The 21,580-nt window shown below is 42.1% G+C and overlaps 1 protein-coding gene across 1 annotated transcript in view; it reads left to right on the top strand.

The window, feature by feature from the left end:
• The first annotated feature begins 6,078 nt into the window (after positions 1-6,078).
• The window catches only part of LOC132866071 (A disintegrin and metalloproteinase with thrombospondin motifs 5), a 40,629-nt gene continuing 25,127 nt past the window's right edge, over positions 6,079-21,580 (top strand). The window contains exon 1 of the mRNA XM_060898641.1: positions 6,079-7,227. Coding sequence (XP_060754624.1) covers positions 6,229-7,227 — 999 coding nt within the window. The 5' untranslated portion in view covers positions 6,079-6,228. The remainder of the gene's footprint in view (positions 7,228-21,580) is intronic.

Consider the following 21,580-nt stretch of genomic DNA (forward strand, 5'->3'; position numbering starts at 1 on the left):
GCAGCTGTAAGGATGCACTCGTGAGCATTAGCTTTGTGGATCAACCCTCCAGTTATGTAATTTGCTCCACTTTTGGTTTGTGCTATTGGATGTACTGTGTGTGTGTGTGTGTGTGTGTGTGTGTGTGTGTGTGTGTGTGTGCAATATGTGTGCTCTTTTGGCACGTGTCATGGCATGCATGTCCATATGCATTTTTTTTTTAATAATGCACTATAGTGCACTATATTTAGAGTGCGCTGTAACTGTGTGTGTGTGTGTGTGTGTGTGTGTGTGTGTGTGTGTGTGTGTGTGTGAGAGAGAGAGAGAGAGAGAGAGAGAGAGAGAGAAGGGTGGACAATGTCCATATGGCTTCCTAGTCCATATGCCTTTATTTCATAGGATTTGGATTATATGCAGTTCTCTAATTTTGGTGGTGTTGAAGCACATCAGTGGAGAGAGAGAGAGAGAGAGAGAGAGAGAGAGAGAGAGAGAGAGAGTGTGTGTGTGTGTGTGTGTGTGTGTGTGTGTGTGTGTGTGTGTGTGTGTGTGTGTGTGTGTGTGTTGGGAACAACACTAACACATTGGCCAATGCGTGCCAGCGCATGACATGACTGTGTGTACATGTTTTTGTCCACGTGCCCTGAGCTTTGCTCCAGCTTTTTTACATAGCTTCTTCCTGTCATGTTTGTTATCAACACTGTAATAACACTGTGACACACAATCTGTAGAATTCCATCTTCTGTGTATTATTCCAAATATCATTCATCCCTTTTTGAAGGCACACCCTTTCTCCACACTTAAAAATCTCCTACAAATTGGAAACACAGATCAGTGGCACTGGTTTCAGAATAATCATTTTGCTGACTGCTGTTACTGCACAGATATGAAATGCTAATACATAAAGACAAATTAAAGGATCCCACTGGCATTCGTCACTAAACAGAGGTCAGCTGACAGATATCACCTGGACAGTGTTAGTCTTTATCATTCTGTTTCTCTTTATCTACTTCCCTCATGACACAACAGGATATAAAAATATATAGACAATGTCAAAAGGTCTTCACTATGAAGGAGAGAAAGAGACAGGGAGGTGCCCTATAACGGAATCTGTCAATAATAAGAACAACAAGATGAGGCTATTGTTCACTGTTAGCTGATACACTGTAAAAATTGTAGATTACTGAGCGTCGGCACTTCCACTTTGATAAAGGGGAGGCAATAATGCAGAGTGGACTACATCACTTGGCTCTGGTACAAAAGGCATGCAATAGCGGTAGCTTGAGGTAATATAAACAAGTATTAAGCCCCTCTTACATGACTCATCACAAAGCACTAAATTTGTGGGTGTGTGGGTGGATGGGTGGGGGGTACAAGTTTTTTCTTCTGCTCTGCACTTGTTTTGAGTAATACTCACTATGTTTACATACACACTATTTTTTTCACAGCCTGGTTTCCATCAAATCGTGCGCTCTGATTGGCTCGTGAGCGGTCCGGAATCCTACGATACGGACCCCGGTTACAGACCTTTGGCAACTCACTCATTCACAACAACAACAAACATAGTAGCAATTTTTTGTCAACATTTATTTTTGCATTTCTCAGTATAATCGCATTAGTTTTACAGCATGGATGGCGATAACAACAGTGTTCATAGCAAAAGCTAGTTTTACTACCCTGATGAAGACGAAATAAAAGAAAACATTTCAGGAGAAAGCCGAAAACCTGTAACTGTTGCTAATGCCGAGCAAATCCAGCAGTTTATTGAGGAGCAAAGGTCAGAAAATACAGCAAAAAAAGACAACCTACGACCTCAATGTCTTTGGGAAGTTCTGTAGAAACCTAAATGAAGGTCAAAAGGTGGAAGGCATACCTGGCGAATACATGTTGCTGTGCAACTTTTTCATGTCCACAACAAAGAAAAATGCTGATGTGTACGAGGCGTCCTCGCTGACGTCTTTCCAGAGAAGTATCCAGCGCTATCTGAATCAGTCCAGCTCGAAACTAAATATCTTCACGGACCCTGAGTTCAACAAGTCAAGAGAAATCCTTGTGGCCCGTAAACGGCAGTTGGTCGAGGTTTTTGCGAAGGGAAACTGTCCACAAGCAGCCAGGGTGTGTTTTTGACGAGCTTTTAGCAGGTTTGTTCTAAATATGGTTTCCCTTTCAGGCACTCTCATTTTCTGTTAGAATTAGGTAAAGAAAAAATAAATATATTATTTACCAGCTTAAGGTCGGTCCGTATCATGAAATACCGTGACCTTGGCCTTGTAAATACTGACCTCAGCCCAGAGGCCTCGGTCAGTATTTTGAAGACCTCAGTCACGGTATTTCACAATACGGACCTCCCAGCTGGTAAATTATATATATGACGATATTCAGAATTTTATATGGGTCATGTAAACAGCATATTCCATTTGGATATTCCAAATTTGGTCTTATTCCGAATTGTAACATTTTCTGATTAAGAAATGTGGAATATGCTGATATTATCCAGGTTTGAAGAGCATTCTTTGGACATTCGGAAAATGTGTCTCAGTTGGGGTTTTTATGGCAGTTTACGACACATGGCCTCTTGCCTGTTTACAGTCAGCTCTGTGTGTTGAACACAAACCAAACAGACAATCAGATTACACACAGCTGCATGTACACAGGAATATTAGTGGACTATTTGTTTTCATTCACCATGTAAACAGCTTAGTAGGTATACTTTCTTTTTCTGAATAAGGGCAAAAACCGGAATATTTTGTGCATGTAAAAAGTAGTGATTGTTCACAAATGTTTGTGATACTGAATTCAAAGCCTCATACCCGAGTAAAAAATGCCTCTCACAATCAAGTCCACATGTGGCTTTTCACTCCTAACCAAAGAAGAGACTTTAATCAAACTGAGCTGTAAAAATGACGAGCTGTAATTTGGCAAAATTATACTTCAAGCTGGTATTATTCAAGTGTGTTATTAAAAGCAGAATTGAGAAGGCACAGTATGAGTCCTGGTCCTCTGGAGCATCTGGTATTCTGTTTCTGGATTAGTATGCACTTTTGTTCAACTAAAACGATGTGTTAAGGCAAAACAGCATTTCCTTTTTTGTTTTGCTCAGGCCAAACATGACAGTGGACACGAGCAACTTTTCAGGTGAACTTTTTCGGGTCTTCTAGCACCAATTATTGGGCCTCTACATGAACATTAACCTGCTGCTATTACAGGTTTGGGCCTCTTAATTCCACTGAAGGGAAATCTTACAACATACAATTATGTTAAAGCAAGAGTTTGGAGAAGGCCTATGTATGGGTGTGATGATCAGGTCTCCACATACTTTTGGACATAAAGTGTAGCAACAGATAACAAATAAAAGATATTCAAGCAGATTTAAACATGAGGCTAAGTGGGAAAGACAGAAATAGAATGATGGAAAACAATTCTACATCAGCAAAAAAAAGTGAAAATCAAACATGTACACAAAAAGAGTGATTTGTTGTCACTAATATTCTTTAGCTTTTAAACTCAGTGTGTGTGTGTGTGTGTGTGTGTGTGTGAGAGAGAGAGAGAGAGAGAGAGAGAGAGAGAGAGAGAGAGAGAGAGAGAGAGAGAGTGAACAATCACTATTTTTTACATGCACAAAATATTCCAGTTTTTGCCCCTATTCAGAATTGAGAAAGCACAGTAGGAGTCTTGGTCCTCTGGAGCATCTGGTATTCTGTTTCTGGATTAGTATGCACTTGCGTTCAACTAAAACGATGTGTTAAGGCAAAACAGCATTTCCTTTTTTTGTTTTGCTCAGGCGAAACATGACAGTGGACACGAGCAACTTTTCAGGTGAACTTTTTCAGGTCTTCTAGCACCAATTATTGGGCCTCTGCGTGAACATTAACCTCCTGCTGTTACAGGTTTGGGCCTCTTAATTCCACTGAAGGGAAATCTTACAACATACAATTATGCTAAAGCAAAAGTTTGGAGAAGGTCTGTATATGGGTGTGAAGATCAGGTCTCCACAAACTTTTGGACATAAAGTGTAGCAACAGATAACAAATAAAAGATATTCAAGCAGATTTAAACATGAGGCTAAGCGGGAAAGACAGAAATAGAATGATGGAAGACAATTCTATATCAGTAAAAAAGAGTGAAAATCAAACATGTACACAAAAAGAGTGATTTGTTGTCACTAATATTCTTTAGCTTTTAAACTCAGTGTGTGTGTGAGAGAGTGAACAATCACTATTTTTTTACATGCACAAAATATTCCAGTTTTTGCCCTTATTCAGAATTGAGAAGGCACAGTACGAGTCCTGATCCTCTGGAGCATCTGGTATTCTGTTTCTGGATTAGTATGCACTTGTGTTCAACTAAAACGATGTCATCTCATCATCTCTTGCCGCTTTATCCTGTTCTACAGGGTCGCAGGTAAGCTGGAGCCTATCCCAGCTGACTATGGGAAAAAGGCGGGGTACACCCTGGACAAGTCGCCAGGTCATCACAGGGCTGACACATAGACACAGACAACCATTCACACTCACATTCACACCTCCGGTCAATTTAGAGTCACCAGTTAACCTAACCTGCATATCTTTGGACTGTGGGGGAAACCGGAGCACCCAGAGGAAACCCAAACGGACAACATGCAAACTCCGCACAGAAAGACCCTCGCTGGCCACAGGGCTCGAACCCGGACCTTCTTGCTGTGAGGCGACAGCGCTAACCACTACACCACCATGCCGCCCCTAAAACGATGTGTTAACCCTTGGTAAAATTTTCTATAGATTTCTATAGAAAAAAATCTATTAAAATTCTATAAAATTTCTAAATGAAATTTTATAGAATTTTTATAGACTTTTTGTAGAAATTTTATAGGGTTTTAATAGAAATTTTATAGAGTTTAATACAAATTTTATAGAGATTATACATAGAAATCTTATAGAATTCCTATAGAAAGTCAACAGAATTTAACGAAGTTTCTATAGAATTCTAAAAAACATTTTGACAAGGGATATCAGTGTTTATTTTGGAAGTACATTTATTAAATTATGTCTTAAACTGTAATTTACATTTGGATCAATTGAGTTGTTGATCAGAAGTGTTATTATGTGAGATAAAGTAAATGAAATAAAGAACATTTTTATTGGAGATAAGTACTAAAGTTGTTCTTTGGATGCAAGGCCTTTTGTCTCAGACTGGAATTTCTGTAGGGTCTTTAAAATCCACCAAATTGTGTTTTTATGGAAATAACCATTATGAAATTTATAAAATTCTGTTGGCCCTAATAAAGTAGAGCTTCTATAGAACTCTGTATCAATTCTATAGAAATCGTTTTCTATAGACTACTATTTATATAGAATTCTGTTGAGATTCTATAGAAGCTGTTTTCTATAGAGTACGACTTCTATAGAATTTATACTATTTCTATACAACTTCTATAGAAACTATTTTCTATAGAGTATTAGTTCTATAGCGTTCTATAGAGATTGTATAGAAAGAGGGGTTTCTATAGGATTTTCTATAGAGTTTCTATAGAATTCTGAAAAACATTTTGACAAGGGAAGGCAAAACAGCATTTCCTTTTTTTTGTTTTGCTCAGGCCAAACATGACAGTGGACACGAGCAAGTTTTCAGGTGAACTTTTTCAGGTCTTCTCGCACCAATTATTGGGCCTCTGCGTGAACATTAACCTGCTGCTGTTTGTGTCTCGGCGCCAGACAGACTTGGTCCAGACAGTTAGCACTTGACTTTGATTCCAGGAGACACTCGAGCGCGAGTGCAAAAAGAAAGAGAGAGAGAGAGAGAGAGAGAGAGGCTGAGTGCAAAACTGCTTACTAGAGCACTAAATGATCTGTCGAAGCAGACATACTAGACACGGCATTTAACATAGTATTTAGTAGGTTAGCGTGCGTATTTTGGACGATGCCAAAAAGAGCACTATGAGGAGGGAGGTGTACTGGAGAGTTCAGCAGTAAGGGGGCAGGACTCTCTCTCTCTCTCTCTCTGTGTGTGTGCGCGCGCGCATGCTTTTAAAGAGGAAAACTTTACGGTTGTTCATGTTTAGCGTCACTTCTCGCGCGCTCTCCGTCCCGGCGTTTCTTTTTCGGCTCTTCCGACTTTTGTGCGGATGCATGAAGAAGATGCGCGTGCACATCACGGAGCGGTCGTTTACATTTCGCTAAATTGCATCCCTAAGTCAAGTTAAGAGCCTGTTTATGTGTGGATGTGAGCCGTGCTCTTTCTGAGAGAGAGAGAGAGAGAGAGAGAGAGAGAGAGAGGATGACTGTGGCACTTTATTCTGTCCCCGGCGGCGTTGCGTCGCTGAAGATTGTTTTGTTATGCTTCTCGTTGCCGCGCGTGACCGATGCGCTTCCGGACTCCTCGAGACTCTCGCCACCTGTCAATGGGTCGGGCTTCGCACCTGTACGGAAGACCGGCGACTTCGTGCGTGCCATCGACCGGCTCTATCACGGAGGCGGAAGAGTGGGTTACCTCCTGTATTTGGATGATCAGCGGTTTCAGCTTGACCTGGAACGGGACGAATCGGTGCTGTTTGGTTTTCCGGACAGCGTGGGATTTCTGCAGCGCGGCTGTTTATATCGGGGAACTGTAGACTCGAATCCGGAATCGTTAGCGGTGTTTAACATGTGCACGACAGGACTGGATGGATTTTTCGCCGTGAATCATGACCGCTACAGAATCAGACCCGTCGCGCGCAAAGAGCATGAGAAGAACCCAGAGCGCGCGCTGCACTATTACACCTGGCAGAGCTTCAGGTTCGAGGCCGTGACGGACCGCAAAAGCTGCGGCACGCGCGAACAGAAACGGCGCAATGGTCGCGCACGGAAACCCCGAAGGACAGGTAAAGCGCATGGGGTGTTAATGCGTGACGATTCCGCTGCGCACGGGAGGAGGTTTTGGGTGGATTTTGCGCATTCGCAGATGCGCCGCAGAAGATCGGTGTCGCGCGCGCGGCACGTGGAGCTGCTGCTGGTGGCAGACGCGTCCATGGTTAAGAAGTACGGCAACGATTTACAGCATTACCTGCTGACACTGGCGTCGATCGCATCGCGGCTGTACGGCCACGCCAGTATCGAGAACCCTATCCGTATCTCCGTGGTAAAGGTCACGGTGTTGACAGAGAACGAGAAAGGTCTTGATGTGTCCAAGAACGCTGCTGCAACCCTCAAGAGCTTCTGCAAGTGGCAGAACCAGCAGAACCCACTGGGTGATGACCATCAGCATCATCACGACGCAGCTATTCTCTTCACCAGACAGGTAAAAAGAAAAAGACATCTGTGGGCGGCACGGTGGTGTAAGTGGTTAGCACGGTCACCTCACAGCAAGAAGGTTCTGGGTTCGAGCCCAGCGGCCGGCGAGGGCCTTTCTGTGTGGAGTTTGCATGTTCTCCCCGTGTCTGCATGGGTTTCCTCCGGGTGCTCTGGTTTCCCCCACAGTTCAAAGACATGCGGTTAGGTTAATATGGGACGGCCTTGGGCTGAGGGCACCTAATTCCCAACTGCTCCCCGTGCGCTGTTAGCATGTGTGTGCTCATTGCTCACGTGTGTTCACTGCTTCAGATGGGTTAAATGCAGAGAGGAATTTCACAAGTGTGTGATGAATAAAGTTGTGCTTTCTTTCTTTCTTTCTTAAAAGTGTGTGGGTTTGGGGGCAGTAAAAGTTCAGGTTTCCACGTGCAAGTGTTTTGATTCAGTCATGTTTATACAGTTCCAGGAAACCAGGAAATACCTGATTCCTAAGGCTTTCCAAAGTTGAAACATGCTTCATTTCATTTAAAAAAAAAACACCCATAGAATGCTTGGTTTTGTCATGATGAATCGACTCAGTAACATTCAGAAGAAGACAAAGGCATTTCATCAGTTCAGAACTCTGCAAAAATGTCTTTTGTGTGCTGTTCTTGTTCTTATGAGTCATTACTTCATTACATACAGTCTGCCAGTCATTCAAAGTAGCATATGATGCAGACAGACATCGCTTGTAATTATATACATAGCCCTTGTAACGCTCTATGTTTAGAATATGCTTGCAGCCTCATCTTTGTGATAAAAAAAACATACTTTGGGTCCATGTGAGTGATTTCTAAGGGATTCCCAAAACCAAGGGATGATTGTTAGAGGTAAATGAAACATCATCAACCTACAAGCCTCACATCCTCTCATACAAGACATAGAAGCATCTCACTTGGAATCTCACACACACACACACTTGAAAGAGTCCCATTTTCAAAATATTTGGTACGTCCATATCCCAGCACTGTTGGAAGATGTACATTTTCAAAATATGTGTAAATTAACAAAATGTACACAAGTCAGCATACAAATAATTGTATTACATGAATATATTTTCTTAACTTCAAATACTTCTCATCCCTTCTGCGTTCCTTATGGATTTTGTACTCTCAGAGACCACCCTTGTCTAAATTTCCCCCCTTTTTGAACCAAACCCACAGCAAAGTACAATGTTTTGTGCCTCTGTCACCCCCTCTCATGTGGTAAGCTTTCATCCCTGCTTGCAAGTGCAGTGTCCTTTGCCTAACCAAACTCTCAACATATGTGAATCATGTGAGGTCCTCTTCAGTAAAGAACAGATCCCACACTTAGTTATGATTCTCTTGGCATTGGGATTCTCAGTGGAATTTGCTCTGAGGTGCTTTCACTTGGCACTAGGTTGATGTTGCTTCCCCTTGGCAGGGCTCACTAATGCCATATTCCACTGACAGCCTGCTTTCTTTTGGCAGTGCCACACAGTGCTGGACTGGTGTAAGGCAAAGCCATGCCAGTGCATTTCTCTGGCTGAGTGATGCTTACACACCTGGTGGAGCAGCGTCTGTGGGTGTGGTTATTGTGGTTGTCTCTACCATGTCAACAGGGTACAGCAGGCAAAAGAAGCATGAAAAACCCCAAGAGGAGGAGCTACCAATCCACAGTGTGTGTGTGTGTGTGTGTGTGTGTGTGTGTGTGTGTGTGTGTGTGTAATAGACTTACAGAATCATCACCCTTCATGTCCTCAGTTTACACAATGCCCAAGTACATATGCAGTGACTGTAATTACTGAAGCAAATGAAGCCTGGCTGGTTCAATTGGTAGAGTGTAAGATATTTACGCTGTGAAACAGTTTATGCTCTAGGCTACTGATCAGAAGGTTGAGACTTCAGACCAACTGGCCCAACCACCTAGCAGTGCTGGGCTCTCTGTCAGCTGCTCAGCTCAGTTAGAAGACATGTTAGATCAAAGCATTTGCTAAATTAATAAATATAAAATTTACAATGACATCTAAAAAGAAATATGCACCAATAGCTTTTTCATCAAGTTGGCGTGCACCAAACTAATGGGTGTCAAATGGGTATCAGCTGACTTTTCACATATATTTTAGGAGCTGATCCATTGATATATTATAGTATACGATTGGCTATGAACAGCTACACTGTTAACTGACACCACAGATCATGCTTATGTACATGAACATAGGACAACTTGACTTAAAGCACATCACGATCAAAAATCTCACGCAGAGCTAGCTTAGTTACTAAAATGTTGTTAGTATCAGATCAATATCACCCAATAGTCAGAACTTGGTATCATTCAAATAAAGTGGGATTGGTGCTTCACTAATTATTTTTTTTAAAAACTTGCTAGTTAACAAATGGATGGCTTCACACTACAGTTTTCAATAATTATAAAACACCCAAAGTCAAAAGACCTGAGTTTTAGTACTTTTTTTTAAAAATCACCCATTATATCTCAAAGTTCGGTGCAGTGCATAGTGAAGAGCATGGGTGAAGTCTATGACTCCACAGACTCTTTATCGATTTGTTTAGAAGAACAAACTCTCCTAAAGGATCCAGTGTGGACATGAAACCATAAGCACAGATGTTACCAATGTACACTTCACAAAATGCATTCCAGTTTCTAACTGTCCACATTACATCATTAAGTATAGTAAAGAGAATTCAAAGTAAGTTCGGCACTAGTTTTTTGAGTCGCATTTTGGTGTGCAAAGAGTAGACAGAACAACAAAACAAGCCCCCTCCCTACACCAACACTCATTTCTCAGAATCCCTTTAGCCCTTCTTTCAGCTTCAGTGTGAGTTCAAGCATGCGAGGATGACAGAGGAGGCCAGAACAAGAGGCACATTGAGAGGCATTATAAGATATTATGTCATGCAGGAGACGAATGCACGAGTGTTCTGACAGTACAGGAGAGATGGAGCACAATGCCTCAGTTGTCAGCCTGTGAAGTGGACTGGACAAGAATGGGATGCAAAGAGTAGCTTCAGATGGTCTGTGTGCCAGAAAAGATTTGGTATTCAGTTGTGTTCTTAACAAAGTAGTCTCTGAGTCAACTTGAATGCTGTTTGATTCAGATTCAGTTTCAAGCCTGGTGTCAAGGAGAAACTGAAAATGTCCTGGGCTCTCATTTATCAACTGTGTGTACAAATAAGGGGGTTTTAAACCCCATTTTCTCCCAATTTAGTCATTTGCTAATTCCCACCCACTGGCCAGTTATCCTCTGTTACATAACATCTACAGTTAAGGTCACACATTTGCAAACAGTCACTGGCCACTTTATTAGGTACACCCATTCACCTGTTGTTTTATGCAGTTCTCTAATCAGCCAATCCCTCGACAGCAGCACAATGCATAAAATCATGCAGGTACAAATCAAGAGCTTTAGTTAATGTTCATTTCAAACCTCAGAATGGGAAAAATTGCGATCTCTGTGACTTTCACTGTGGCATGGGTGTTGGTGACAGATGGACTGGTTTGAGTATAGGCCTCTGCATGCTCTTGCGACAAGGCTTTCACAGATAGCTTTTCGCAGACAGTTGTAATTTATCGTTGAGCGGGGAGTAATAGGCGTGCGCGATGTTATTCACCGGCACAACGCAAGGGGGCGCAAAGTCGCTAGGAGTAGTTGGTGGGTGTGGTTAGTGGAGTGTTTATCCTCCGGTTACTTATAATGACTAGAACTTTTTTTTTTATAATGACTAGAACTGGAGTCGTATAGATGTACGTACTTCCTCAATCAACCGCTCTTCATGCTGCTCCATCTTCGCTCGTGTTTTTAAAAATGCCAGTCGTGAAAACAAACCAAACCGGGAAAGTAGGGAAGCGGAAGTGCGTGTACAGCGGATGTAGAGTGGACCAATCAGAGCCCTCTTGTCTGCGACGCTGTCTGCGAGGCTTCTGCGGTGGTCACAATTTTTGGGAGGTGCGCGCAGAGCGTCTGCGAAGGTGGGGGGGCTACGCAGACACTGTCTGCGACGCTATCTGCGAGGACTGGGTTGTCAGCATAAATTGGCCTTATTTCAGAAACTACTCATCTCCTGGGGTTTTCATACACAACAGTCTCTAGAGTTTACAGAGAATGGTGCGAAAAACATTGAGTGAGTGACAGTTCTGTGGGCGGAAACGCCTTGTTGATAAGAGAGGTCAGGGGAAAATGGCCAGCGCCGAGTTTCCCAAAAGCATCGTGGCACAAAGATCATCGTTAAATGGTAGAGCGAGCAGCACAATGAACACTCTCTCCTAGTTAAGAGGCTCTTAGCATTAAGAAGCTTTTGGGAAACCCACCCCAGACTGGTTCAAGCTGCCAGGAAGGATATAGCAACTCATATAATCACTCTTTACAACCATGGTGAGCAGAAAAGCATCTCAGCATGCAACAGCAGAAGACCACATTGGGTTCCACTCCTGCCAGCCAAAACCAAGAATCTTAGAATCAAGAACAAGTTCCTATTAAAGTGTCCGGTCTCCTGGGGTTTTCACACACACAGCAGTCTCTAGAGTTTACAGAGAATGGTGTGAAAAACAAAACAAAAAAACATTGAGTGAGTGACAGTTCTGTGGGTGGAAATGCCTTGTTGATAAGAGAGGTCAGAGGAAAATGGCCAGATTGGTTCGAGCTGCCAGGAAGGATATAGTAACTCATATAATCACGCTTTACAACCGTGGTGAGCAGAAAAGCATCTCAGCATGCAACAGCAGAAGACCACATTGGGTACAACTCCTGCCAGCCAAGAACAGGAATCTTAGAATCCCATCTCATCTCATTATCTGTAGCCGCTTTATCCTGTTCTACAGGGTCGCAGGCAAGCTGGAGCCTATCCCAGCTGACTACGGGCGAAAGGCAGGGTACACCCTGGACAAGTCACCAGGTCATCACAGGGCTGACACATAGACACAGACAACCATTCACACTCACATTCACACCTACGGTCAATTTAGAGTCACCAGTTAACTTAACCTGCATGTCTTTGGACTGTGGGGGAAACCGGAGCACCAGGAGGAAACCCACGCGGACACGGGGAGAACATGCAAACTCCACACAGAAAGGCCCTCGTCAGCCACGGGGCTCGAACCCGGACCTTCTTGCTGTGAGGCGACAGCGCTAACCACTACACCACCATGCCGCCCATCTTAGAATCCATATAATTTATTATTAGTTTGTTCATTTAAGCTAGGCTTACATTGTATGATTTTGGTATCATTTTGCTGTAGCTGACAATTTTTTACATTTCTGGATGAATTGTGTGTGAATCGTGAGCTAAATTATGTGACACAATGTGTGAGAGCATAAACAATGGCAGATAAATGTATTCCAATTAGGTTTCTATTAATTTCTGATGTCAATAAATTAAAATAGATATGTATGTATGTATGTATGTACACTCACCGGCCACTTTAATAGGTATTTGTTCTTGATTCTAAGGTTCCTGTTCTTGGCTGGCAGGAGTTGTACCCAATGTGGTCTTCTGCTGTTGCATGCTGAGATGCTTTTCTGCTCACCACAGTTGTAAAGCGTGATTATATGAGTTATTATATCCTTCCTGGCAGCTCGAACCAATCTGGCCATTTTCCTCTGACCTCTCTTATCAACAAGGCATTTCCACCCACAGAACTGTCGCTCAATCAATGTTTTTTTTTGTTTGTTTGTTTTTTGTTTTGTTTTGTTCTTTTGCACCATTATGTGTAAACTCTAGAGACTGTATGTGTGTGTGTGTGTGTGTGTGTGTGTGTGTGTGTGTGTGTGTGTGTGTGTGTGAAAACCCCAGGAGATCAGCAGTTTCTGAAATATTCAAACTAGTCCATCTGGCACCAACAGTCATGCCACAGTCAAGGTCACAGAGATCACAATTTTTCCCATTCTGATGTTTGAAGTGAACATTAACTGAAACTCTTGATTTTGTATCTACATGATTTTATGTATTGTGCTGCTGTCAAGGGATTGGCTGATTAGAGAACTGCATAAAACAGCAGGTGTATGGGTGTTCCTAATAAAGTGGCCAGTGAGTGTATGTATGTACAGTACCATTCAAACGTTTGGACACACTCATTAATAGTATAGTGTCGTGCTGTATTAGCAACATTGTGTGATTTGCTCAGTAACCATATGTGCTGTAGACTACACACAGAGAGTGACTGGCTTGTTTCCCAAGTTTAAATCCAAGAGCAAGCTAGTATTTAGAGAGGAAAAAATATAATAAAAATGCCCAGGTAATAGAAGCAGCAGTAATTGAAAAGTGGCAATGGCATCAACTGTGTTTTCGTGTTTTGGACCATTTCTTTCCTTTTGAAGTTTCAGCACATAAAACTGTGCAAACTGAGCACTATCCTTGTCAACATTGTCACACAGAGGTGGCTAGTGGCATCATTTTACCTTGGACAGTATTACAGAGTGCACACAGTGTTGTGAAGTATCATTCGGTGAGCAGCGTTGTGATCTGATTTTCACAGTGGCATTGAGAGTCATGGAGTGCGACCAACAGTCAGAAGACAAGATTTCTCTCACCATACAGCACAAGCATTAGTTGTTTGTTTAAATGTGTAACACTAACAAAATGGGAGGCATTATTTTCTTGTGAATTTCTTCACTAATATTTGTATCAGGGTCTAGTATTTCACACATCCTATATTTCTCTCCCTGTACTGGAAGTTGACAGCATGCTGAAAACCTCACACAAATTTGGGATGGACTATGTTGAACCATAATGCTAGCGGCCTGGCAAAAAGCTTTGGGATGTGTGCCAGAGTCAGGAAGCAACACTGCTGGATTCGTTCTGGGAACTTTTGAGAAACTCAATATGGTAGTCTTTGACTACCATGGATCTGGAGTTGCTCATAAATTTTTGTTGACATTATGGGAGGGGGCCTTTTTGTTTATTCATTTGAAGATAACTTTATTCATCATTGAATATATATACACATTAACCATGTTCATTGGAAACATACAGTATGAAGCTGTGGCTGCTGGTCTGCAATTTTATGATGATAATGAAGATAAGAGAAATTCCACTTATCTCTTACAAATGAGATAAAAACAACAAATACATGCTTGGAAGAAGTAAGACGGCTGAGTGTGGAACTAAGCAAAGAGGAAGTGGAGCCGTTTTCACCCATCCTTAAAAGAACAACAAATCAGAAACAGCTGACTGAATCTTGTGGTGTGGTCACACCTAGCATCAAATATCTACAGTTCTCTCCACCTAAATACCACTCTTCCTGTCTCTCCTCAACATGTTTGCTCTGGATGAATGCCAAGTGTGAGGGCTGACCGAGCCTGCAATGGTGCTGTAAGTGAAGTTGTGGTAGTGCATTTGTGAGCTAGAGATAGCGATAGACTCTTTGTCTCACGAAATATTCCAAACCCAACTGTAAACTGTTATCTTTATAATTCCTCTCCATCCTCCATTTTTGTCTTAAATCCTAATTTGATTGGAATTTCTGTCTTGTGCCACTATAAAGGTTCTGTAACTGACTGTCATGGCTATTTACTCTAACTCTGAAATGGCCCTGGATCAAAATCTCCAGCTTCTGTTTTGATTCTTTCCTCACATAGTATATGTTCCTCTCTGTTGTCACTGCCAATATTGTTTTCTCTGAATATTTCAGAAACGTTCATTTCCTTTTGGACTCCTTTAAAACCTTGGCATGCAGCCAAGGGAATTCCTCAAATCACTGTCTGTGTAATTGCCTCTTTCTGCCCATATTTTCATCTCCATCTTGTGCCATGTCGCTCTCTGTCTCCATCTCTGTTTATGTCTGTCTGTGCCCTTCTCTCATAGGTCTGTGAAAGATCCATGTTCAAAATCAACAAAACAGCAGTAAAGGGGTCAGTTGCAGGGGATAGAGTATTGAGAATAAGCTATGTGAACAAGTGAAAGAAAATAAATTGGATCTATGTGAGAGGGTGTGTCAGAAAAAGGGTAGAAAAAGGAGCTTAGCTGGATATTGGATGAGGAATCCCATGAAATGTGAGGAAAAGAAAATGTAGAATAGTATAAAGATTAATCCTTTTACTCACTTACAGTACCTTTCAAAAGTTTGGACACCCCTTTTAATTCAACAGTTTCATTAGTTTTATTAATTAAAAGACACTTCATGTCTAAAGGTAATGATGGACTGTCGTTTCTCTTTACTTAGTTGAGCGGTTTTAGACATAATATGGATCACTAAAGTTGTGCAATTTTGCTATTTACTGTATTTTTATTATTTTCTGTTTGGTCTCAAGTGCATTAAGAAGGCAAGAAATTGCACTAATTAACTTTTGACAATGCACACTTGTTAATTGAAAAGTATTCCAGGTGACTACCTCATGAAGCTGGTTAAGATAAAGCGTCATCAAGGTAAACAGTGGCTACTTTGAAGAATCTAAAATATGAAACATATATTTTGGGTTTTTTAAACAATTTTTTTGTTTACAACATAATTCCATATCTGTTCCATATGTTATGTTATTTCATAGTTTTGATGTCTTCAGTATTGTTCGACAATGTAGAAAATAGTCAAAATACAGAAAAACCTATGAATGAGTAGGGGTGTACAAAGTTTTGACTGGTACTGTATACCTATCTATAGATTTTTTTCTAGTATATAACTATTATTGTACATCCAGTTCACAGTTATGTATATTTAGCTATAGTAGTTCAGGGATCTGCCATCTCAGAGATCACACATAATGTAATAGATGATTGCACAGTGCAGTGCAACACCCAGACTTAGCCTTTAGGGCAATCAGCACTGTCCTCACACTGGCCTTTGCAAAGTACACAACATTCATGCCATCCACTGATATAATCACTGAAATCTACCCATCAGGATTTTTAGATTAAGATGGTCTAGTGAACATACTCAGTCTTCAGAGAACCTGGTATTTAAGAGCACCTTTCTCTAATGTGGTCTGGGTGTGGGGGGGAAGTGGCTTGTTTGTGGGTGTATGTGTTTACATAAGCTTGTGTGTGAAATGTTGAAATAAATGTGGTTTGTCTCTTTTCAGCATGAGCAAATGGGTAAATATGCATTCAGAGGGTATAATCAGCCTTTGGTAGGTAGTATTTCATCTCCATGATTGATTTCCATTATATAGATATAGAGTTTGATGTACGTTTGATTAAAAAAATAGGGGTGAATGAGGTTCTTCTAGGAAAATTGCTTTCACATTATTTATGGAGAATTCCCTGCATTCAAATCCATCCATCCATTATCTGTAGCCACTTATCCTGTTCTACAGGATCGCAGGCAAGCTGGAGCCTATCCCAACTGGCTGTGGGTGAGAGGCAGGGTACACCCTGGACAAGTCGCCAGGTCATTGCAGGGCTAACACATAGAGACAAACTACGGTCAATTTAGAGCCACCAATTAGCCTAACCTGCATGTCTTTGGACTGTGGGGGAAACTCACGCAGACCCAGATAGAACATGCAAACTCCACACAGAAAGGCCCTCGTTGGCTGCTGAGCTCCAACCCAGGACCTTCTTGCTGTGAAGCGGCAGTGCTAACCACTACACCACTGTGCTGCCACATTCAAATCCATTATCTTCCATTGGACCCAATTCCAGGGTGACCTAAAGTACAGACAGTTCCAGGGACTAACTGCAGTGTAGTTATGTGATTAATGATGAAGGTTGAGATAAATAAAATTCATTTTATAACTGTGGATTGCCTAGGAAAGTCATAGATGTTCCTTCTATTTTTCACTATTAAAAGGTCCACTACAGTATGTAAGATTCAGTTGATTTCAACCAACTGAATTGCCCCTCCCTTACCCCTCCCTTTCCAAGCCCAGTGGCTGTCAGGTGCCTGTAGTGTTCTTTCGATACTTACATTCACGTGGCCTCACTTTTTCTTGTGCTAAATAATAAATATGATCCTCCAATTTTCAAAATTTGGGTTCTCAGCATAGCAAACACGGATTCCTCTTCTTTCTTCTTCATCTTCCTTCTGTTGCTTCATTCTGGATTCATGAAGCCACGTAAAAATGTGAAATATGGAAGACGCTCTCTAGAGGTTTGTCCATTCTGGGTTACTGTAGCAGTACAACTTGGCACCTCCGTGGAAGTGGACCAGCAATCTATGTACATATAAAGGGTGCTTTCTAAGCTTACGAAAACACAACTATTTATAGTTACAAGTAATTATGCATGAACGAAAACATGAATACTATATTCAACTTCTGCTAATAGATCCCCCTAAATCCTACATAGTGACTGCGAGTTGGCCTAGTGGTTAGCGTGTCCACTTCTTGACCGGGAGATCACGAGGTCTACTCGTGGTCGGGTCATACCAAAGACCATCATAAAAATGGTACCTACTACCATCTGGCAAGGCATGCTGTAATACAGATGCGAGTGGGGAAGTCAAACTCTCATGGTTACCAGAGCACTAGCCCCCCACTGTAACCCTAGCTGTATAGGCGAGAGGCCGAGGGCTATCGAAACGGAGATCGGCGCCACACCCATATGCCTTAAAAAGTTGGTTAGTACTGGGATAGGAGACTGCCTAAAAAAAACAGATTCTGGCATGAGTGGGACTTTGACTTGACTAAATCCTACATAGTGAATCTTTAAAAGTAAGGATGCACAGAGCTATAAACACTGCTATGAGCTCACTTATCACCTTACTCATAACAATGGCTGAAATTATACTTAAAACAATCCTCCAGAACAATCCTAAGACTGCTATTTAGGGAAATTCTGCTCATCTTATACAGATAGGACAAAAACATCAAAGATCTGCAAATGATATTATAGCCCTCTGCATGTAACCCATTCAGGATTCTACACATCCACTTAAATCAGTGGATCTCAGGGCCCGTTTACACGAGGACGCTGTCAGGTAAAAACGACTAAATATTTTATCGGAAGTGCCTTTCGTCTACACGGGGACGGCGTTTCCAAGGCTGAAAAACGGAAAAAATTGAAAACGCCTTCCAGAGTGGATAAGTTAAAAACAGTCCCCGTTGCATATCCGTCTAAACTACCCAATACGCGAAACTCTGCTCGGATCTGCTCACATTGGGTACGTGTTTACGTCATACATATGTCATATACTGTACATGACAGCCCGGGAAGTAAGAAAGTAAGTAAAAAAGTAAGAGCATGTCTGATTACATCGATCCAACGGACCTTCAAGCTGCTCTGGCAGCTTTAATAAACGTCCAGGAGTCCTTCGAACATCTATACCGAATCTGCACATATACTGTTAATAAACAGAGGCGGGTATAGTATGCTCTTACTTTTTTACTTACTTTCTTACTTACCATAGCCAGAGTAGTCAAAATTTTCGCGGCGCAGATGTGCAGATCAGACAAGACGGAAGACGTTGCGCATGCGTGCAGACATAGTGGAGGTCTTTCACAGCACCACCTAGCCGCCTGGCATGCACATCCAATTGAATTCCACACATTTATGCGTCACCGTATAGACGCAGATTTCCTCCTTGAAAACGGTCGTGTAGACGTGGAAAAAAGTGAGAACGAAAACGGACTTTTTCGTTTTTGTTTCAGACCGTCCCCGTGTAAAGTGGGCCTAAAAGATGAGGTTGGTTTTTTGTTGTGTGATGGTCTGCTGGCCTTGTCTGTGTTTGTCTTGCTTTGTGTGTATGTGTGTTTCTTGTAGGCGTGGCTGCAGACCATCCTTCGAATTGGCGACACCTGGGCCCGGTGTCGCCACGTCCTTAAAACCACTTTTTTCCCCGTTTCCCGGGAGAGCTTCTTTTTTTTTCCTTTCTTTTGTTTTTGTTTTTTTGCATGTAACACGCACGAGCTCATTGTTCACGCATTCATGCATTCCACTTTGCTGATTTTGTTGATTTTTCTTGTATTTTGTTATTATAATAAATTAATTATTATTTGAACTTTACCCCTGTGTCTTCCTCTTTGTCATGGTTTGAGCCAAGCCGTGACAAATGGGGGCTCGTCAAATTTAGAACCCGTTTTTTTTTTTTTTAATTGTTTGATGCAGTTTTTTTGATCTGCAAGCGTTGCGGGTCAATTTTGTGAATGGCATGTCGTCATTAGGTATGTCCCTTCGTAGTGGGTATTCCCTCACGTTTAGCTCAGGTTACAGGTGTAGAGCTAATGAAACAGGAAGTCTCTATGTTTGAGGAGGCGCAGTTTTGTTTCAGGTAAAGTTTGGAAGCTCTGCCTCGGTGCGCAACGCTTAATAAGGTAAGTGTTTGACTTGTTGCACTGGTTCGAGTTAAATGAGCGATGAATGTCCCTTGTTAGGTGGAGCGGCGTTGTCCCTTTGGACTTCGTCGGGGGGGTGTTTGTAGTGTTGTGGTGAAAGCGGTCAGAGCAATTGTCTCGGGAGTGTTTCCATAGTGTGAGAGGAGTCGCCAGTTTCTGGTTGCTTTTTCTCCCTACTGGGCTTTGGCACTTAATTACCCACCGCCAGTAGCTACATGAAGAGCTAGGCAGCAGCTTAAATAGGTTGTGGGGCTTTGTAGGTAGCGGGACAGGCATTGTTTTTGTTTGGCCTTCAGTTTGGGGGTCTTGTGCATGGAGTCAGACACTTAATTTTGTTTGTTTTGTTTAACGTTGCGCACTGCGGTATAATGCCGACGGTGGAAGTTAAAGATTTTATTGCTTCTCCGTCGGAGGAGATATTAGACCAGTGTACGAAGGATCAGCTGCTTAAGTTAGCAGAGCATTATCAGCTGGAGGTAAATGGTCAATTTGCAAAGGATAAGGTTAAGGCAATTGTGAAGAGTAACTTAGTCGCTACAGGTGTGTTAATTGAGCATGAACCAGTTTCAATTACGTCTCCGTTGGCTATATCAATGGAAGGCTTGAGTTTTGATCAGCGGAAAGAGTTGTTACTGTTACAAATTCAGCATGAGAAGTATAAGATTGAGGCGGAGTTCCAGAAAGATCTAGCAGTTGAAAAGTTGCGTCAGGAGACTGAACAGACGTGTTTAGATCTAGAACATAAGCTCCAAGTTATCAGGGAGGGCAAAATTACACCTGCGCCTCGGTTAAACTCTGGCTTACATTCTAGCGTCGATCAATCTGACACACTGGGTTTTGACGTGCGGGGTAATTTGCGTTTAGTGCCTAAATTCTCCGAGAGCGATCCTGATACATTTTTTCTTTTGTTTGAACGTTTAGCTGATGCGCAAAGCTGGCCCAATTCCGCTCGCGCATTATTGCTTCAGTGTGTGATTACTGGTAAGGCGCAAGAGGCGTTTTCAGCCTTGTCGCCTGGTGATAGTCAAGACTATGATAAGGTAAAATTAGCTGTACTGAAAGCATATGAGCGTGTTCCGGAGCATTATAGGCAGAAATTTAGATCATGGAAAAGGGGGCCAAGACAGAGCCATTTAGAGTTTGCACGGGATTTAACAACTTATTTTAACCGCTGGTGTTCTTCTGTCGAAGTGTCCGATTTTGATGGTCTATGTGACCTAATTGTGTTAGAACAATTTAAAAATTCTGTTCCTCATCATGTTGCCACTTATGTATGTGAGCACAAGGCTCGTACTGCAGCTGAAGCAGCTGCTTTAGCTGATGATTGTGTTAATCCATCAAAACATTCCATCTGATCATCGTTTTCAGGCCAGTAGTGGTAGTACACCTGCTGAATTATTTAATCGTTCAAACAGATTTCCTCTGCCTACTAGTGGGCCTAGTGGTTCTGGTAATGCATATAAGATTTGTAATTTTTGTCATAAACGTGGCCACTGGAAAGCTGATTGTTACATGCTCAAGTCTGGTAATACTAAGCCACCTCCAGGTTCGCGCCCTAAGGGTGCAGGCCTGGCCGCACCTGGACGTTCTAATAAACCTGTTGCTGTTGATAGCCATATGGTTGATGGCGAGCCACAGCTAATACACTCTGTCAGTGCACTTGATTCTTATTTGCCATTCATTAGAACGGGGTTTGTGTCTCTGGTTGGCAGTGATGTAAAAGTGCCTGTTAAAATCTTGAGAGACACAGGGGCATTTGACTCTTTTATTAAAGCTGAGGTGTTGCCTCTGTCTGAAAATTCTGAACTGGGCAGTTCAGTGCCAGTTCAGGGAATGAGTTTAAATGTTATGCTTGTGCCACTACACAAAGTAATGCTTGATTGTGACTTGTTTCAGGGTGAGGCTGCACTTGCTGTTTGTCCTGCATTGCCAATTGAAGAGATCTTTGTGATTCTTGGCAATGGCTTGGTAGGTGCTCAACTGTGGTCTGATGTTTCTCCTGCTTGTCATGTGGCTTTCCAACAGGTGAAGAGGCTCCTTTGTGATGCACCAGTTTTGGCAGCACCATGTTTTGATTGTCCCTTTAAGCTCTTTGTCGATGCTAGTCTTGTGGGTGCAGGGTCTGTTTTGGTTCAGGAGGATG

The sequence above is a fragment of the Neoarius graeffei genome, chromosome 18 (assembly GCF_027579695.1).
Source record: "Neoarius graeffei isolate fNeoGra1 chromosome 18, fNeoGra1.pri, whole genome shotgun sequence".
Lineage (NCBI taxonomy): Eukaryota > Metazoa > Chordata > Actinopteri > Siluriformes > Ariidae > Neoarius > Neoarius graeffei.